General features: G+C 33.7%; 1 protein-coding gene across 4 annotated transcripts in view; it reads left to right on the top strand.

The window, feature by feature from the left end:
- The window catches only part of Grm5 (glutamate metabotropic receptor 5), a 462,620-nt gene that overhangs the window by 176,208 nt on the left and 268,043 nt on the right, over positions 1-18,369 (top strand). For all 4 annotated transcript variants that reach the window (XM_047516832.1, XM_047516831.1, XM_047516835.1 and 1 more), the window contains one exon: positions 439-688. In XM_047516832.1, the coding sequence (XP_047372788.1) occupies positions 439-688 (250 nt within the window). The remainder of the gene's footprint in view (positions 1-438; positions 689-18,369) is intronic.

Genomic DNA, 18,369 nt, shown 5'->3' with positions numbered 1-18,369 from the left:
ACAATTTATAGATATATCAAAGCATTATATGTTACCCATGTTATCCATTAGTATGCTTGATATTGTTTTTTATCTGTTTGCTAAAAGTAAATTCAATTTAAAAATGGCAAACAAAAATCAGTAACACTTGATAAGTTTTTAAAAATGAACTATTTTGAATCAAAAGGAGAAGCTGAATTGCTTGAACTTTTATAATAGTCTCTGTCTCCATAAAAATATAAAAGATCAATGCATGTATTTGCAAAGTAATTTGATTGTTCACTTGTCCAAGACAAATAAGTTAGTGAAAGAACAAAACCTCAAATTCAGATTCTCTAATTCCAAGTCCAAAACCATCAAGAGACCGACACACTCTTAACCCTTTTGTATCCTGAGTGTAACCAATTAATGCAATTCTCTCATTTCACTTTTCCTTTGCTTATCCATGTTTTCACACAGGCAACTATGGTGAAAGTGGAATGGAAGCCTTCAAAGATATGTCAGCCAAGGAAGGGATTTGCATTGCCCACTCTTATAAAATCTACAGCAATGCTGGGGAGCAGAGCTTCGACAAGTTGCTGAAAAAACTCAGAAGTCACTTGCCCAAGGCACGGGTGGTGGCCTGCTTCTGTGAGGGCATGACAGTGAGAGGTCTGCTGATGGCTATGAGACGCCTGGGTCTTGCAGGAGAATTTCTGCTTCTGGGCAGGTGAGTGACGATGAGAAAATCCACATACAGTTAATGCCAGGGCTTTGGCAGCATTCAAGGGTATCTTTCGATGCATGAGGACAGATGCTTTAGAATTTTAATATGTTTAATGGAAGCAGAGTTTAAATATAAAGTACCAGTACTGAAGAAAATCATGGAAAATAAGTAAATATGCCTTGTCCTGATTAATAAAGATAACAGGAATCAACAGCTGAAGATGATAAGTCCTTACCTCCTCAAAAATATAATTAAATGAGATGGATTCTTAAGTGCCTGAGTAGTTATCATGAGAAACAAACACATATCATACTTGTTTCTGTTGCTTTTGAAGTTGATTGTGAGAATGACTATATGGGCTTAGTATATAATACAGAATCATAGAATTGGGGGTTTGAAATAAGGAATTGTTTTAGAACTAATTTTTAAAGCATTGGTAAATTAACTTACTTTATCAGATCATCTTGTGTGCATTGTTACTAGACAAGATTCTAAAACATTAACTTTTACAAGGATCAATTTTAATTAGCCAGAAAGTTCACTTGATTGGCACAGGTCAGTCCATTACCTGCTAATATTACTAAATCAATGTATTAGTCAAATTCTCTTAAGAAACAATCAAAAAGTGAATATATACATACACTTAAAATATATGTATGAGGTTTAATGTAAGGAATTAGTTCATGTGTTTAAGGAGGCTATAAATAGCTAGAAATCTGGGAAGCTGACCATGTAGTTCAAGTCTGAATACAGGCTGAGGACCACAGGAGCTGACAGTGTTAAGTTCCAGTCTGAAAGACATCAACCTCCAGACTCCAGAGGATCCAAAGTTTGAGCCCAAGTCTAAAGGCTGGGAAGGACCAATGTTTCTTCTGATGCAGTCAGAAGAAAAGTTTTCTCTCACTCAACCTTTTCCTTCTGTTGAGGTTTTCAGTTGATTGGATGAAGCATTTCCACATGAAGGAAGACACTCTCAACCTACTGATTCAAAAGGTTTTATTCAAAACACTCTCATGAACACTGGCATGATAACATTTGACCAAATATCTGAGCACCTGTGGCCCAATTGATTCAAACAACTAAATATTACAATAACTAAGTGGAATCTATAGTTTGTGTGTGTGAATGAAATGTTCACTCCTGAGATGTAACATCAGGGTTTATCAAGGACATGTAAGTTTCTACCATTCCACACTGTTTTACGAGGTTACCACATATCACATGGTGTCTTAAGAAGCAGCCAATTTATGAACAGCAAAAGCCTTAGAAACCACTGCCTTTCTTAGTATTTTTGTCCACAATAGAAAAACATCTTACCTGCTGTCGAGTTTTGATGTCTTGTTAAAGAGAACATACTTTATTTTCCAAATGCTTAAGTGACCTTCTTTGGTCAAACTCAGCTCCTGCTTGAGACACTTTCTGACAGTCACTTTATGTAACTAATTCTTTTCTGTCTGATCTGATTGATGAGGCTATTTTGGTATGAGGTCACACATCCTTCATAAAAATAGTATTGAGTGAGGTTTCTTTTTCATCGATGTTATACATTTTATCTAAAATTTTCCCTACCTGGCAGGTGAAACACCCCAAGAATATACCCAGAGACAATTCTCATTCCCAAGGGCAGTGTTACTACTGGGATTTAAACAACAGCAAAAAAGCTTGCATTAAATAGTTCTGTTTTGTTTAACAGGTAAAGAATTCTGCAAGTTCCAATCTACTGCTATAGCCAGTATTAAATGACGAGATTGGTATTATTTGCCAAAAAATTGGTCTTTACTATATTTTCAATTTTCCATCTATGATTTTATTGCTAGCTATACCATGAAGTTAGTTATATATTTTACATATATTAAAATTCATTCTTAGTACACTATATAAAGGAAGTTATTGCCAAGTCACTTAACTCCTGCAAGAATAATGTTTAACCTTTAATTATATTTTTAAGTCCCTTCACTGATTAGTTGTGGCATAGTTTGCATTCGCACAAGCACTAGTTCATTTTGTTTTTGAATATTTTTGTTAGAAGTCTTCCTTACTCTGAATTTTAAAGATATATCACTGCTATTTTCAACTCTTGGCTCCCGTTCTTTTCTTCAAAAGTAACATGTTTACTCTTTCAGATATTTGGAAACCACAGTATGGTCCTAAGTTCCATTCAACTTCTTTTTGAAACATTCATACTTATTACCACATCTTAGAGGTAATTAATAAATTACCTCTAATAAAAATATTTTTCATAAACACTTATCCAGTAGGATCACTTATCAAATGTTTTGTGCCAGTAACTATGTTGAGCACTTCACATACATCATCTTATTTAATCATTCAGTTGAAAAATATTGAGCGTCTCCTATGTGTTACACTGCTTGGGACATCAATGAATGAAACAAACAATAATTGTTACTTTTATGGGACTGACAAGTAGGAGGTAACAAATGCTATGAAAAAGTACATCTAAGAACAATCTGCATGATGCTTTATTTTATAGAAAAGGACTCTAAGTCTCAATAAATATTAACTGATAGTGCTATGGAACAGAAAAGCAAATTTTAATAGTTGTAAAAAAATTTAAAAAGGTAGAACATCTACCCTCTTTCATTGTACCAATGAGAAAACTTAAACCCTCAAAATGTGGATGGCATACCTAGTCACATAACTTAATTTCCATGACTCATAACCAAGTGGTTTTCTCTACTACCTATCTCCTGTAGAATAAAAACAGGTCAGGACTTATAATTTGATAGCAAATTAATAGTTCTACATTAGCCCTGGGTCTTTGAAGAAGCAATCCTAGAAAATTTTAATATAAGTAAGTATTTTTGTATCAAAGTTACCTTCAAAAAATTGTCATTTCACTCTGTAACTCATCTTAGTACTTTTTAAGATTAGTTTTGCTTACATATAGACTCCCAGTCTCTCTTTTTCCCCCTTTTTTTCTCCCAACTCTTATATGAATGGTTCTGATGAACCAGAAATCAAAGGAATAATAAAAGAGGTTGTCTTCAGACTTTTCTAGAAGTTCCCTATTTTACAGCTGTAGTTACTCATAAATCTCTCCAGCTGCTTTGGGTCAGCTATGTTTTAATAGGTCATTCAGTGAAAGTGTTCAGCAGGACTAAGACAACTCTGTTGCTGAGACAATTTCATCCATCACTGCAACTGGCCATCTGTGCTCCACATCAATAGAACATTAGAGTGACGTGGACCTGGCCACTGCATCTTCTCGGTTGAGCTCTGGGTAATCTGTAGTCTCATTGTCAATAAAGATGTCCTGTTCAGGTCCCTGAAATGGTCTTGTTAATCACTCTGGCCCTTAGAGCAGGATGAGATCAATAATCTAAATGAATGCACTGTCTTCATTCTAGACATAGGAAATTATCATGAGAGATTCATTATTTATAGTTTATATTTGTTTCCAAGTATGAACTTTGAACTTATTAATTTAACTATTTGAAGGTAGGTTTATTTGTCTATGGTTAACTACAAGTCTGAATTAAGAGTCTCCCAGTACTGAAAAAAAAAAAAAAAAAAAAAAGAATCTCTGTTCATCAATATGATTATTACCAAGTCACAAAAGGAAGAAATATACTTAAATTTCAAAAGGTTTCTTGAATTTTAAGAAAAATCTCAATATTTTCAAAACAGGAAAGATAAGAGTTTACACTAATAAATATCTTTACCAATATAATTAGAAATAATTGTTCTATTAAAACTATCATGGTAGTTATTATCCAGAAATAGATATCACTCTTTATCCTTGGACATCACTAAAATATCTGTTCTAAATTAAGCCATTTGAAAGCAAGTATACTTGTCTTCTGCTAGACTATTCAGTGTCATGAAATTGCAGGGTGGGAAAAATTATTTTCATTGAGTTTCAGAAGGGGTGATGGAGAGGGAGATCAGAAGGGAGTAACAGAGACAGTGTCTCATTTAATACTTTAAAATATTGGGCATGTCAAAACTTAAATACCCTATTTCATAGGAGGGAAAATTGAAATGCAAAGAGACTAAAAAGTTGATAAAATTAAGATTACACATACTCATTCCAAGCATCACCAAGAAGTCTTTTAGCTACATAAATATTTCATCACTAAGTTAAATTTGTTTCATTTTTGTTTCATGTTCTTTCATTATCCTTGTAAATTAAAGAAACCTAGTAAAATGCTTTGATAATTGATAGAAATGTTCATGATAAATTTATAATACAAAAGTCAAACTACATCCTAATTTGACTGGATTTTGTTTTTCTGCTTATCTATAGTTGAATTAATGAGACAGCATTAATCATACAATGTTCAGTGTCTGAGTAGCCACTTACTTAGAGGCATCTGCCTCAGACCACGTGCAAAGCTCTCTGAAAAATTGAAGTTGAGCCCAGATAATATGAGGAGAAAGCTTGTGTAAAAGAAGTTTAAAGAGGAGAGTGAGACACCATATTGGGCCTTGTAGTATTTTTATATTTATCATTTTATTAGCAAAGGCTTTTTGTAGGAATGTGAATATGATAGATACAATTTTCCAAAAAATATTGATGGAACATAAAATGTGAATTAGAAGAGATAAGGTGGATGCAGAGGAACTAGTGCTCCAACATAAATGGAACCCCTATAGACTAAGGACGGTGAAAAGACGCAAGTCTAAGACTTATTTACTGACTAGAAAATGTATAGGAGCTGACGATGTGTTTGATATTGTGCAAGAGCGTGCGGAATATGTCAAGAATGACGCTTACAGTTTTGTGTTGTGTAAACAGTGAAAGACAGTAACTTTGTGGAGAAAAAGATCTTTGAAAAAGAAACAAGTATAAGCTATAGGGCAGAAAATGAGTTGAGTTTTGGATAAGTTGACTTAATGTGCTTTTCAAACATAAAAATAATCAAGAAATAATATACACAAGTCTGGAGCTCAAGGAGAAAAATAGGCAATGAAGAGAACTGAGTAAATGAACAGAATAACTGGCTTATTAACTAACAACATGGTTACACAGAATTAAAAGACAGGAAGTTTAAGAACTTACTTTGGCGGACCTTGGAATTTATTGGTTAAGAAAAAAGGTGAACTGTGAAAAGTCAAATCCAGAGATGTAGGAGGAAAACCAAGAGAGTCATATCAAATGAGGCAATGGAAGAGAGAAAGGAGTGGTCAGCTGAATTAGAAGATCTACTGCAAATAATAGTGAAAGAGCCTTTTAGATTTATTGAGATAGAGAAAGTTGGTGCTAATTTAGTAAGACATGGCTGAATGGAGAAATAACAGATTAAGAATAAGTGGCTAAGAAATGGGAAGTGAGAAAATGAACCCATGGCATATAAATCAGTGTTTTAGAAAGTTCAACTAATAAAGAATGGAAAATGATGAACTATATTTTGAGGGGAAACTGATCTCAAGATAAAAGTATTTGGGGGGGTATTAGGGATTGAACCCAGGGGTATTTAACCACTGAGCAAAATCCTCAATCCTTTTTTATATTTTATTTAGAGAGGGTCTCACTGAGTTGCTCAGAGCCTCTCTACATTGCTGAGGTTGTCTTTATACTTGTAATCCTCCTGCATCAACCACCCAAACTGCTGAGATTACAGACATGCACTACCATGCTCAGCCAAGAGAAAAGTATTTTAACAGTAATTTTATTTCTTTCCAAATATGTAGTTTATAATCATGAAAAATAATTTAGATGGTAAACCAAATTACTCAGTGAATAGCCGTTATATTTCTGTATCTTCATCAACACAGCATATTATTATTATTTGATATTTGCTAATTTTATAAGTAAAATATCAACATAATATTTGAACACTTAGTTTTATAAATGAGTGACATAATCTTTTTCAATGTCAATAATTGATGCATTTATTTTTTTCTAAAACCTATGCACTCCTTATTCATGTACTTAATTCACATTTTTCTGTTTATTTTTCCTGATTAATTTATAAAATCTCATTATAAATTAAAGAAAGTAGTTCATTGACATACCTTTAACATATTCTTTCTCTTATCATTTAATTTTGACTTATGGTGATTTGAGAGATGCCATACTCTACTTTTTAGATATCTTTTTCTGTAACTGGATTTGTACATTTGTATACTTCATTCAAGGGACAGTCAGGGAGGTTGGTTTATTTAATCGATTATTTAATTTTGGGATGCAGGTAAGATAAAGGATTAAATTAATGAAAAGTTTGTGTGTGTGTGTGTGTGTGTGTGTGTGTGTGTGTGCAGGGGTTGACATTAGGATGAGAAGTTGTCATTGGAGACGGAAAAACAAGAAGACTCAAGATGCTAATAAATGGTTTTCTTTATTATCTTTTAAATATCACTCCATGTGTTATGAACAATGAAGAGAGGAAGATTTGATTACACTATAGGAAAAATAGTATTAAAATAGAATCAAATTTAACATCTGTACATATACTGATCCAATAAGTACTGAAACAAATGATCACAATTAGGGTTTTAAACATTTATTAAACAGAAGTACAGGCTTCAAATTAAAAACCTAAAAGAATGAGTCATGGCGATTCATGTATATTAACTAGAGACCAAATATCTGATCTATAACTAAATGAACTTCCTAATACCATCTCTAAATATTGAGGAATGGAGTTCCCTGGGTTAGATTGACAGTTCTCAGAAAAACAGAGAACTATTAAGTAAATGAAACAGATTTTTCTTCCAAAAGAAGAGGCAAATCACACATGCTTACTCTCTTCTCTGGTCTCACCATGTAGGAAAATCTATCTCTATGTAAGAAAGAGACAGGTGGTAGAGAGAAGCTATGAGCTTCCATTCCATGTTCTTCACTCCTCAAGAGTGGAAACACCCCTATTGAAATTTGAAGATTAAGATATTTCTTTCATATCTCAAAACAAAAATTATCTTGAATGTAGAGATGAAAAATCTGAAGCTCAGGGACAGTATTTATTTCATCCACGGCCACCAAGATTTCTAGATGTGCTGCTGCATCTTAAATGACATTTTTCACCTTGGAAGTTGGAAGGTGCTATTGGTCAAAACAAACAAAAATTTTAAAAACCCAGAAATGTCCAAGAGTAGAACAGAACAGAGGTCCTGATGTTATTAGACACAGAAGGATTTATATGTATAGGATGTGATCAGCCTATGATACTATAGTAACCTCTTGTACTTAACACTGGTGCTTTTGATAAGGAACAGACAGATGTAAGTGGTGGGAACATCAGGTTAAGTGAACAATTCCATAAAATGGGCCCTCTATACAGACCTCCATATGCTTTCACTTTTAAAAAGCAATGCCTGGTTTAAATCCATGGGTATGTTACATTCCTCAGCAAACTGCCTGTTATCTGCAGGCTCCCAGCAAGAACACAAGTCTCCCTAAGGGAGGAACTTTTGTGACCTTTACACAGAGCAGATCCTAGAATGCAGGGAGATAAGGTTACTTCCCAACTAAACAAATCTGTAAGAACCGATTCTGATTAAAACTGGTCAGTAACCTAGGGTTGTCACAGCAGAATGGACTCCAAAGTCTGAGGGGATCCTGCTGTCAGTCAAAACTTAAGAGGTAGACCTAGACTCCCTGGAAATTTCCCTGGGATCCCATAAAACTGGAGAGTAGAAGAGGCATGTTGCCCCTCTCCTTTATAAGAAGACCCTGTCTCTCCCTTAGAGTATTCTCTTTCCCCCTTTCCCATCCCTTTTAATAAACTCATATCTGTTATTCTGAGTGTCATGTCTGAAATCTTTCTGATTTGATTGCAAGAATCAGGGATTAAAGGGGAATCTTCATACTGCCTGAGTTTCCTGTAAGTTCTCAGATCTATATCACTTGGAAGCCTTCTGCATCTCAAAAAGTTCTGGTAGCTTTGGGTAGATGAACTGTTTAAATAATTGGATTATAATAGTTATTTGTAGAGTGTTCTTTGTTTAGCAAACATTGTTCTGTGTGATTTTTCTTTATGTATTTATTGATTTTTCATAGCAATCATATTTGGAAGTTATTATTAACTTCATTTTATAGCTGAGGAAACTGAGGCACTGAGAGACAACTAATGTGCTCAAGATCTGACAGACATTAAGTGCTAGAGGACACTGGTCAGTAGCTCTACCCTGACCCACCACAGTAAACCATCTGTGAGTCATTGGTCATCTTAACTTCAGGAACAAATTTGATTCTTACAATATATTAAAATATTTTTTTCTAGTGCTCAAGTAGACAATCTTTAACTAAGGGAAATTTAATAATTTGAGGTTATTCTGAAAAAAAAAGCTGTTTTATTTAAAAAAAAAAAACACATGAAGCAATTTAACTTTCTATAAACCAAAAATTTAATGAGAATATATGGAATGTTCAAAAGATACTACTATTTTTATAGGAAATAACCACAATGAAATTTTAGGTTCAAATAAATACAACATTTGAAGCTGAAAACACCCAGGGATAATGAAGGGCAAACAGAATATTATTCTTTAGTAAAACCAGATCACAGCCAGCTCTTCCCTTGTTTTGCACAGAACTGATAAGGTTTGGTGGCATTCATAAAAGATGTGATAAAGTTTTACTGGACATAGTCACACTCATTTACATAATGTTTTTGACTGCTTTGGGGCTATAATGGCAATAATGATTATCTGTAACAGAAACTATATATCCTCTAAAGGCTGAAGTATTTACTATCTGACTTTACACAAAAACTTTGCTTACTACTGATCCAGATGTTTTTCATCTCTGAAGATGACTCTGCTTACTTATACAGCTGTGTTAAGACTTATGCTTTCGATATTTATGCAGAACTAGACTAGAGGTCATTTGTACATAAACTCTATTTTCAATTCTTGAAGATTAGGGGCTCCTGAGCATCATAGGCTAAGTGAGAGGAGAGTTGGTTGAGAGTCAGGAGTACAAACTCTAATGCTGTGTTTGTCAGTGCAGAAGAGACAAAGAACAAAGGAGGACTTTTTTTTTTTTTTTTTTTTTAATTCATCATCCTGGAACATAATGTTCAAAGCAATTGGAAGAGAAGATGCATTTTGAAATATCTCCTTATTCATCCCCAAGTGATTTAATTTTATCTAAAATAACTGAATGTGCTAAGTATAATAAGGAATGTACTCTTTGGGTATACATATTAGTCTTTCTAATAAAGTTATTTTTATTCCTCTTATTTGTTAAATTGGACTGATGACATGGATTAAAAATGCTTCATTTCTTTTCTTCTCTATCCATCTTCCTATTTTCATGAGAGTTATTTTTTTCCAAAAAACATTGTATTGTCCTTCTGAAAAATAATTTTAGTTGACTCCCTTCACTGTTGTATTCAACAACATAATTTGGCATCCAGTGTCCTTTAACATATGACTTGAATCTGCCAATTATTTTGTCTTAAATTTAGAAGTGAAAATTTTAAAACATTTAACAAGTCCATGGGTTCAATCTCATCTCATCCACTTTGAACAGCTGACTCTTCATTTGTCCCAAAACTAAGTCTTGCATAGATAGAAGTTTTCGATAGATTTGAAGAAAATTAAAATGTGAAAGTTCTAGAGACCTCCATGAAACATGAGCACCACATAGGGTGAGTCATTTGAGACATAAAAGATGTTCAGTGTATGAAAATGAAGCGCTGGCTGGAGGAGATCAAATGAGAAACCAGGAGGTGGCCTGGGAGGGGAGCTCAATTAAAGTAGAGGCCAATGCCACAACAGATAATGAATTTGAAGGTACATAGGAGTATCTGTGTTTTTAGTGGTCATGTGTCCTCATTTTTTAAACAAACAAACAAAAATAGATAATTGTTATTTCTATAAGTCCTGAGGAGAGATTGTTATTTTTTTAAAATCCATTACAAATAGACCTTTAACCCCCTACAATAGAAACTTAGCTCTAAGATTATCAAAAAAGTTAACATGTATCTACATTTAATGCAGGCGTCTCAAGAGATTGTGATAACCTGACACCTCCATTTTTACATTATTTACAGTTTCTATAGTAGGCTGAATGATGTAGCAAAATAACCAAAAAAAGGTCAATGGTTAACACTCCTATGGGAGTGTTAAAAGAAGTTTTACTTTTAAAACTATTTAGAATCTTATTATTTCCAAGTAGACAAGGTTTTTCAGTTGTGTTTTTTTAGGTTTACTTTAGAATTTACTCCTGTGCATTCTGAATCAATATCCCAACTATAACAGCACTAATCCATTATATCTAGTTAGTGTTTAAAGATTGCAGAATGCTTTTATGAGCATTATGACATTTAATCCTCCTTGTCCAGCAAAAGCAGGACAGATACGAGTCCAGATGACTGAAATGGACATTAGTCATCCAAATACATGTTAAGACTAGTGGCAACCAAGTGCAGGTCTGTAAGGGTTAATGAAATTCTCAAAGGTCTTAAATGAAAGGAGAAAAAATAAATAAGCAATACAATTATATGCATAAGTAATTATTTACAATACTTGTGTGCCTATGTGTTTGCAGTAGTTGCTGACTGGATTTATTTTAAAAATATTTTTTTCATTTATTCCTTCAACAAGTATCAATTTGGTTGCTCTATTGCAGGCACTATACATTGAATACAATATAATAAAAAATACTAATGTATTAAGGTCTAAAAAAAATAACAAAAATGTATCAAATATTTAGTTCTAAAGTTTGATAAGTAAGTATAATGAAGAAAGCATTTTTTGAAAGTGAAATACTTTCTGATATTAAATAATAACAATGTATTATAACTTGTTTTGATAAAAAAGTAAAATAAAATAAAATGGTAGAATAGGAAATTGAATCACCAGTGCTCTGTTGGCCCTAAATTATGTTGCAACTGTAAGAGTCTTGGTAATCCACCTTGCAAGCCTTCTCTTATTTGTGTGTATACTATTAAGGATACTATTTCAAAGGGAGAAGAGATGAATTTGAAAACCAGCTTGACACCTACAATGAGACTTGTCTTTTTCCTCTACATGAAGTAATTACATCTACCTACAGAGCAAAGTAACTGTTCAAGATTGCAATGTATTTTATTTGTAACTCAAAATGTACAGTTTGGTTAAAGCTTACTTTAGTGCTTGAGCCCCAGCATGTTAACAGGTGAAATAAAATAGGGAGATGACTGAAAATATCAATGAAAATATGTAGATTCATTTGAACTTTGATTCAAGTCACCTTATATTCTCTCAATATTCCTTTAGAAATATACAATGGTAATCTTTCTTATGAATAGAGTCAGTATTTTCCTGAATTTATCTTAATTCCAGAAGCTGTAATCTTTTGAGACCAGCTTGTCTCTCCTCTTTCATATTTTGAGTGACTTATCCATATTTAAAGCACAAAGCAGCTTTTGTATATTTCTAGTATTCATTATACTGACTTGTGATTCATATTTTCAATTTCACTTGTGAACTTCATTAGAATTTTATGAGAGAGACCTACAACTGTATTTTGAATGATATCTATTCCCTCATATTGATAAGTGTCATAGAAAATGTTCAATTGCTAATTCAGGATATAATTCATTTCTCAATTAATATATTTAAGGTAAAATAACAGAATGAATCAAACACTATTACTCTATGTAAATGTATGACTACACAAATGGTGTGCCTTTACTTCATGTACAAACAGAGAAACAATATGTATCCCATTTGTGTACAATAAAAATAAATTTTAAAAATATGTATATATATATATATTTAAGGTGACATAGTTTAAACAGAGCAACAAGACTGCTTCAGGTCTTCCTGAATGGACTGTGCTAGTACAAATACAGTGCCTCTGGAGGAAAAAATAAAATAAAATTAACTGACAATATGGATGAAATAGCAAATTTTTTCAGCCTCATTTGGGTGGCATTTGCCTTGTTATCAACTGGCAGTCATGGTGTAAATCAAGGAAGAATACTCCGCGATAAATAAGAGCAACTCTTAACAAAGGATTCAAGATTAATCTTCCTTGTTTATCTTGTTAACTGAAATAACTCTGATGGTCCTGAAGGTAAATTTAATAGCCAACAGACAGGTAAAAAAATAAAAAGTTGTACATGAGAACATGAGGGGAAAAAAAAAAGAAAAACAGACGAAGGCCCTCAGAATTCTGTAGGGTACTTAGTCTCAGACTGTATTTTGGTCACAAGTTGTATTTTTCACATGTACTCATAGGAATTAACTCATATGCTGTATACCTAAGATTAAAACACATGTTTAGATTTATACACAAGACTATGCATGTAGTCTATCAAACCCTAAAATTAAACATACAAATACAGAACTCATAAAAAATGTCAACAGTGAAGAGTATCCAGTTTAACATAGGTACCTACAGACCTATCCAAACACACAAGGATGCTGGTTAGTAATTTAGAAGTTTCAAATCAGTCAGAGTTCTTCTGCATAGGTTGTTGGGAAAAGGGAACTCACATAGAGATCCAAAGGGATGGAAGGATCTTTCTGTGTAATTTATCTCTGTAATTTGAGAAATGTTACCCCAACTGCTAATATTCTCAATCCTTCTCTTGCACCACAACAGAACTTTCTGTGGAGCCCTTAAAATCCAATCCAAACAACAAATTGAATCATGGCATTTAATTTCATTTTCTCCTGAATATCCAAATCGAATAAAGGGGTTTTTCCCTCCTAAATCACACAAAAATGAAAAGTTTGAAAGAAGAGATGATAGCAACATAAATTTTAAAATGGACAGGTGATGATTTAGAAAGTAAACTGAGTTCTCAAAAAAAGCAACCCAATGTGCAATACAAAACACTCCAGAAGTTCAGAAATTTGTGCTGGCAGTTAGCTCCGCACGCTGGAATGGATGGTAGAACTACAGCAAGCAAGAATAGTTAGAAATTAGTTTAAGCATTGAACACCCCAGAATCACATTTTTCTAGTTGAAAAATTTATATTTTTTTCAGAGTACAGCAAAAAAGAGAAAAGCTGTGGATCGATGTCCCACAGGGAGTTGGGAGGTAGGTCACTATCATAAAATAGGGAAGTAAGCCAGGGTTTGCACACCAAATGTGGACAGCCACAGTTCTCTTCTCCAGTAGGATTCTAGAATTCAGAGAGATCGTTTTCTTTACTTAGAAGAGTGGAAGTACCTTCTTCCCTGAGATGGGAGACCAGCCCAACATCAATGATGGCTCAAGGAAATAGCCCAATTAAGACTTCCTGATGTGAATCACAAAAGACAGCTCCCAGTCATGAGCAAGAGTCTCTATTCGTTGTTTAAGCTCCACCATTTAATATGAAGAGACCACTGTACATCACTAGACATCTGAGAAATCCACATATGGAAGACAACACAAAATCAACTAATCTAAAAGGTATTTGGAGGGCACCAGCTAGATGAGAACTTAAAGAACTAGAAGTAATATCTTCCAAATATGTAACAGAAGATATTGTATCCTGAAGAAAAAGAAACAAAAGTGAAGATAATAAGGAAAAGTTTCAAAATGAAACTTGGAAAATAAAACATTTTTATCGGTGTATATATATGATGTAACAATTTTAGGAAATACATAAGTGTAGGACAAAAACGCATGGGAATTGGAAAAACATAGGATAGAAAATATAAGAACTGATTCAAGATGCCCTAATATTTGAATGAGAAATATTGTGAAAGAATACAGAAAATGAATGAAATAAATGGGTAAACCATATTTTACAAAAACTTCCTAGATCTGAAGAATATGAATTTCAAAACCAAAATGACCCTCTGAATACCTGGATATGTCACAATACCACTATGTTCAGGAACATTTTTAACAAATAGCAGAAAACTAGAGAAATACATACCGAGTTTCCAGAAAGTGGGAAAGATAGAGATAAAGGTACAGAGGAAGAGAGAGAGAGAGAGAGAGGCAGGAGGGAGGGAGGGAGAGAGAGAGAGAGAGAGAGAGAGAGAGAGAGAGAGAAAGGCAGAAATAGAAATAAACAAAAATAGAAAACAGTATCACTGAGGAAAAAAATAAAAAAAATTTAAAGGGGAAGCTGTATCACACTCATGAATTGGAAGATTAAATGTTGTTAAGATGTCAGTTTTAATCAGTCTTGTCTGCTGTCACACTATTTCACCATGGGCCAGCTGAGCTGAAATTTCTTTGAGTTTTCTAAACATACTACCCTTTCTCTGCCTCAATGCTTTTGGATGCTGCTCTTTCAGTCTGAATCATCTTACATTCTTTAGCTCAGCTGATTCCTACTCACCTATCACATACCAGTGTAGATGTTGCTTCCCCAACCCACTCTTCCTTATTACCAAAATAACTTTACCTTTGTTACATTTTCCTATATTTTAATCATTGCATTTATGAAGTTAGTAATTAAATATCAATTGGCATTTTTATCTTTATTGTGTATATTTTATTCACAAGATCATAAGCTCAACTACATGTAGCACAGGGGTGAAGGCACAATAAGTCACTTCTCAGAGTGTGAGTTATCTTTTCTGAAATTATTTTGTTTGCATTATCTTTCCAACTAACATGCAGTCCCTGGGGACATAGATTACATCTATTTTTTGACCACTGTAATCTCAGTACTTGAGAAATTTCTTTGTTGTTCAACCAGATATGTTAGATGAAGTCACTTGATTTTATCCAAACAGCAGTCTGAGGGAACACCATTTCTCACTTCAGAAGAGTGACAGCTTCCATTGAAATGATCTTCCCTAAGACTCATCAACAGGCAAGCTTTGCTGTAAAGCATTGGACACAATTAGTTTCATAATAGAATTCATATAGCAAATCAGGGAATCTAGAATTCTCTGACTCAGTCTTTACTAAATCTTTATTTTGGACTTATATTTTGTGTCTGGGAGAGAAGGAACAAATGAGTTCAGAAGGGAGAAGAGGTAGTTTATGTGGGGAAATGCTAAGATCACCACCTGCAGACCATATCTCTCTATCTACTGCTGTTCCAGGATCAAAACTCAACTTTCTTAATGCCTTAGAATTTTCTCATCAGTTGTCTTGATTAATCCAACTATTTCTGTCTTTCAAATACTCCTAAGGTTGAAGTCTTCTCATGTCAAGTCCACTGTATTCCTTAAAGGTACCACAACTCTAATTCCACCTACTTGGGCAGCTGAGGCAGGAGGATCTTAAGTTCCAGACCAATCTGAGCAACTCACCAAAGCAAAACAAAAATAAATAAATAAAAAATAAAAAACAACAACAACAAAATCTTCAATGCTTCACTGTCAAGTATCACTCATGCAACAAGACTTGTGGCTCACTCTTGCTTCCTTTGTTATTTTCACTTCACTCATCTCCAAAGCCCATAGGCTATTTCGAGGATCTTTTGATGTTGCAATTCTCTGTGACTTGAGAACAATCTGAAAACACAAGTTGGAAAGTTGAAGTCATTTATTTTCAAGCTAAACTTCATCCTGATGCCAATGGAGTAATGGGAGACATCAAGCAGGAAAAATGCAAGAGCAAGGTTTGTATCTGATGGTTAACCCAAGAGTAGAACAGAAGTGGATCTAAAGTAAAACTAGAATGGCTCTTGGGAAGATCACCTGGAGTATCACAGTGATAATTCATGAAGACACTGTTTAGAATTAAAGTAAATTAGTGTTGGAAAAGGAGCAGAGAAACTAAGGATCTGGTTTATACATCATTGCAGGAGGCGGCAGTGAAACCTCAGCTTCTTTGTCCTGGCTACTTGCTCAAGCAGTACCCACTTCCCAAGCCATATTCTTCCTTTTCTTTTTTAGCTACCTGGGAAAACTTCCAAAGATGCAAAGAATTCAGGAGAAGTTATGAACCACTTTTAAATAAGAAACAGGAGTATTGAAGAAGTCCAAATCCTGTGCTTTCACTTCTATTCGATGACTTGCTTTCAGAAACTTAGAGCACCTCTTTTCAGATGGGGTCTAGAGACAGATGTTTAATTATCTCATTACTTCTGACCACTTTAACACTAATGTAGTGACCTTTTGGAAGCTCAGCTGAAGTCATTGGATCATTACTTTTACTGACAAACTTCCTGACTTCTGTGATGCCTATCTGCAGGCAATACTGCACATGTGCATATTTTTCTAAAATGAGATCTTACATGTCTGAATTAAAGATACCTTTTTCTTCCTTACAAGGCTAAATTTTCTAGGGTTTAAAGGAAAAGGACTATGAATAGGACAAATTTTTGTGCCTTTTGGCTTCTGCACATTGCAGAAGTCATTTTCTTAGTGTTCACTGTATTTCCTACTGAGAATATATGCTTAGGAATTCATGCCTCCAAAGGATACACCTGGAAAAGTTTCATTCTGTTTAGAAAGAAAAGTAAGATGGTGAGGAGACAGTATATAGTGGGAATAGAATTTGGTTTGGGTCAAACATGGACATGTATTTCCTTTAATTTTCATAACAAATTAGTAAATTAAAGTTTATTTTCTGCATTTTTATGAGTGAACAAGTCAATGATCAGAAAGGTCAGGCTACTTGTCTGACATTTCAAGGTTAAGAGTCAGGTTAAAACCCACAGTTTTCCAAACTCCAAAGATTTTTTTCCTAATATTTCTATGCAAAGGTAGCCATTGACCAGCTTATGATGAATTTTCAAAAGGCAAAGGGGATGGAAAAGCAAGGATATAAATAATAGGAAAATAAGTTTTGCTGGTTATATTTATATTATCTTATTTTTAAAAATTAGTTTGGGGGACATTATGAAGGAATTATATCATTTATAAGAATTCAATGGATTCACTAGGAGTGACATATAAACTTTTTCTATTTTAATCAGATAAATGGCAAATCGTAAAAGTGCCATGATCAAAATTAATTCTTCCATATTTTCTTTCAAAAATGAAAGTATTGAGATACCAAATTTAGCAAAATATCTGGCAAAAATCTGTGCAAGTTTCATTTAGGGTGATATAAAAGTGTGAGTTTAGATGAACTGACAGCTAAATGTGAATTTAGATAAATTCTATACTAAATGTGTAAACTTGAATATAAATTTTAAAAGATGTTTTCAGTAGCATATCTACTATACAATCTGGAGCATCTGTAAACTTATGTAGTCATTTGCAGTTGACAAAGTGTTTTGTCAAAATTTGGTACATTATCTCTGCTGCAGAGGAGAAAACTAGGGCTCATGTTATTATGAGATTTATCCAAGGTCATGAGCTCAGAAATGGAGTCATCAAGCCACAAAACTTGTCATTTTGATTCTGAGATCTGTGCTCTTTCCAGTCTACCAGGATTGTCTATCTCTCTGTCCTGGGAAACATTTATTTAGTGATTTGTATGAAATCATGGAAGTGTTAATTTTCATATTTGTCTTTCACACAGAACCAGAAGTTTCACTTCTGTGACTCGTATAACAGAATCAAAATTTTAAAAAACGACATCTTTTGATTGAAAAGTTGAACATAGCTAGAAAAGTTGAAATTTAGTTGAGAGATAGATATGAATCACATAAATAGGCTCAATTAATGGATGCAATGACTGTGGAGTCTCTGTCCAACTGTAAGAAGCTTTCAAGTTTACAAAATAATGAAGGCTGTCTTTCAATTTCCTTTCCCTTTGTGTAAAATTGAAATCTACAATTTCCTTTGAGATCTCGTGCTGATTTTATTGAATGTATATGTAGAAAAGCTTGATTGAGAGACATGTAACATGATTAGGTGTCAGCTTTATTCTTCAAATGAACTGATTTATTAGAATAGCTTTGAGAATAATCTGAGAGCTTGATGGAGAATG

Source organism: Sciurus carolinensis, chromosome 11 (assembly GCF_902686445.1).
Source record: "Sciurus carolinensis chromosome 11, mSciCar1.2, whole genome shotgun sequence".
Classification (NCBI taxonomy): Eukaryota; Metazoa; Chordata; class Mammalia; order Rodentia; family Sciuridae; genus Sciurus; species Sciurus carolinensis.
This window is presented reverse-complemented; position numbering and strand designations above follow the sequence as displayed.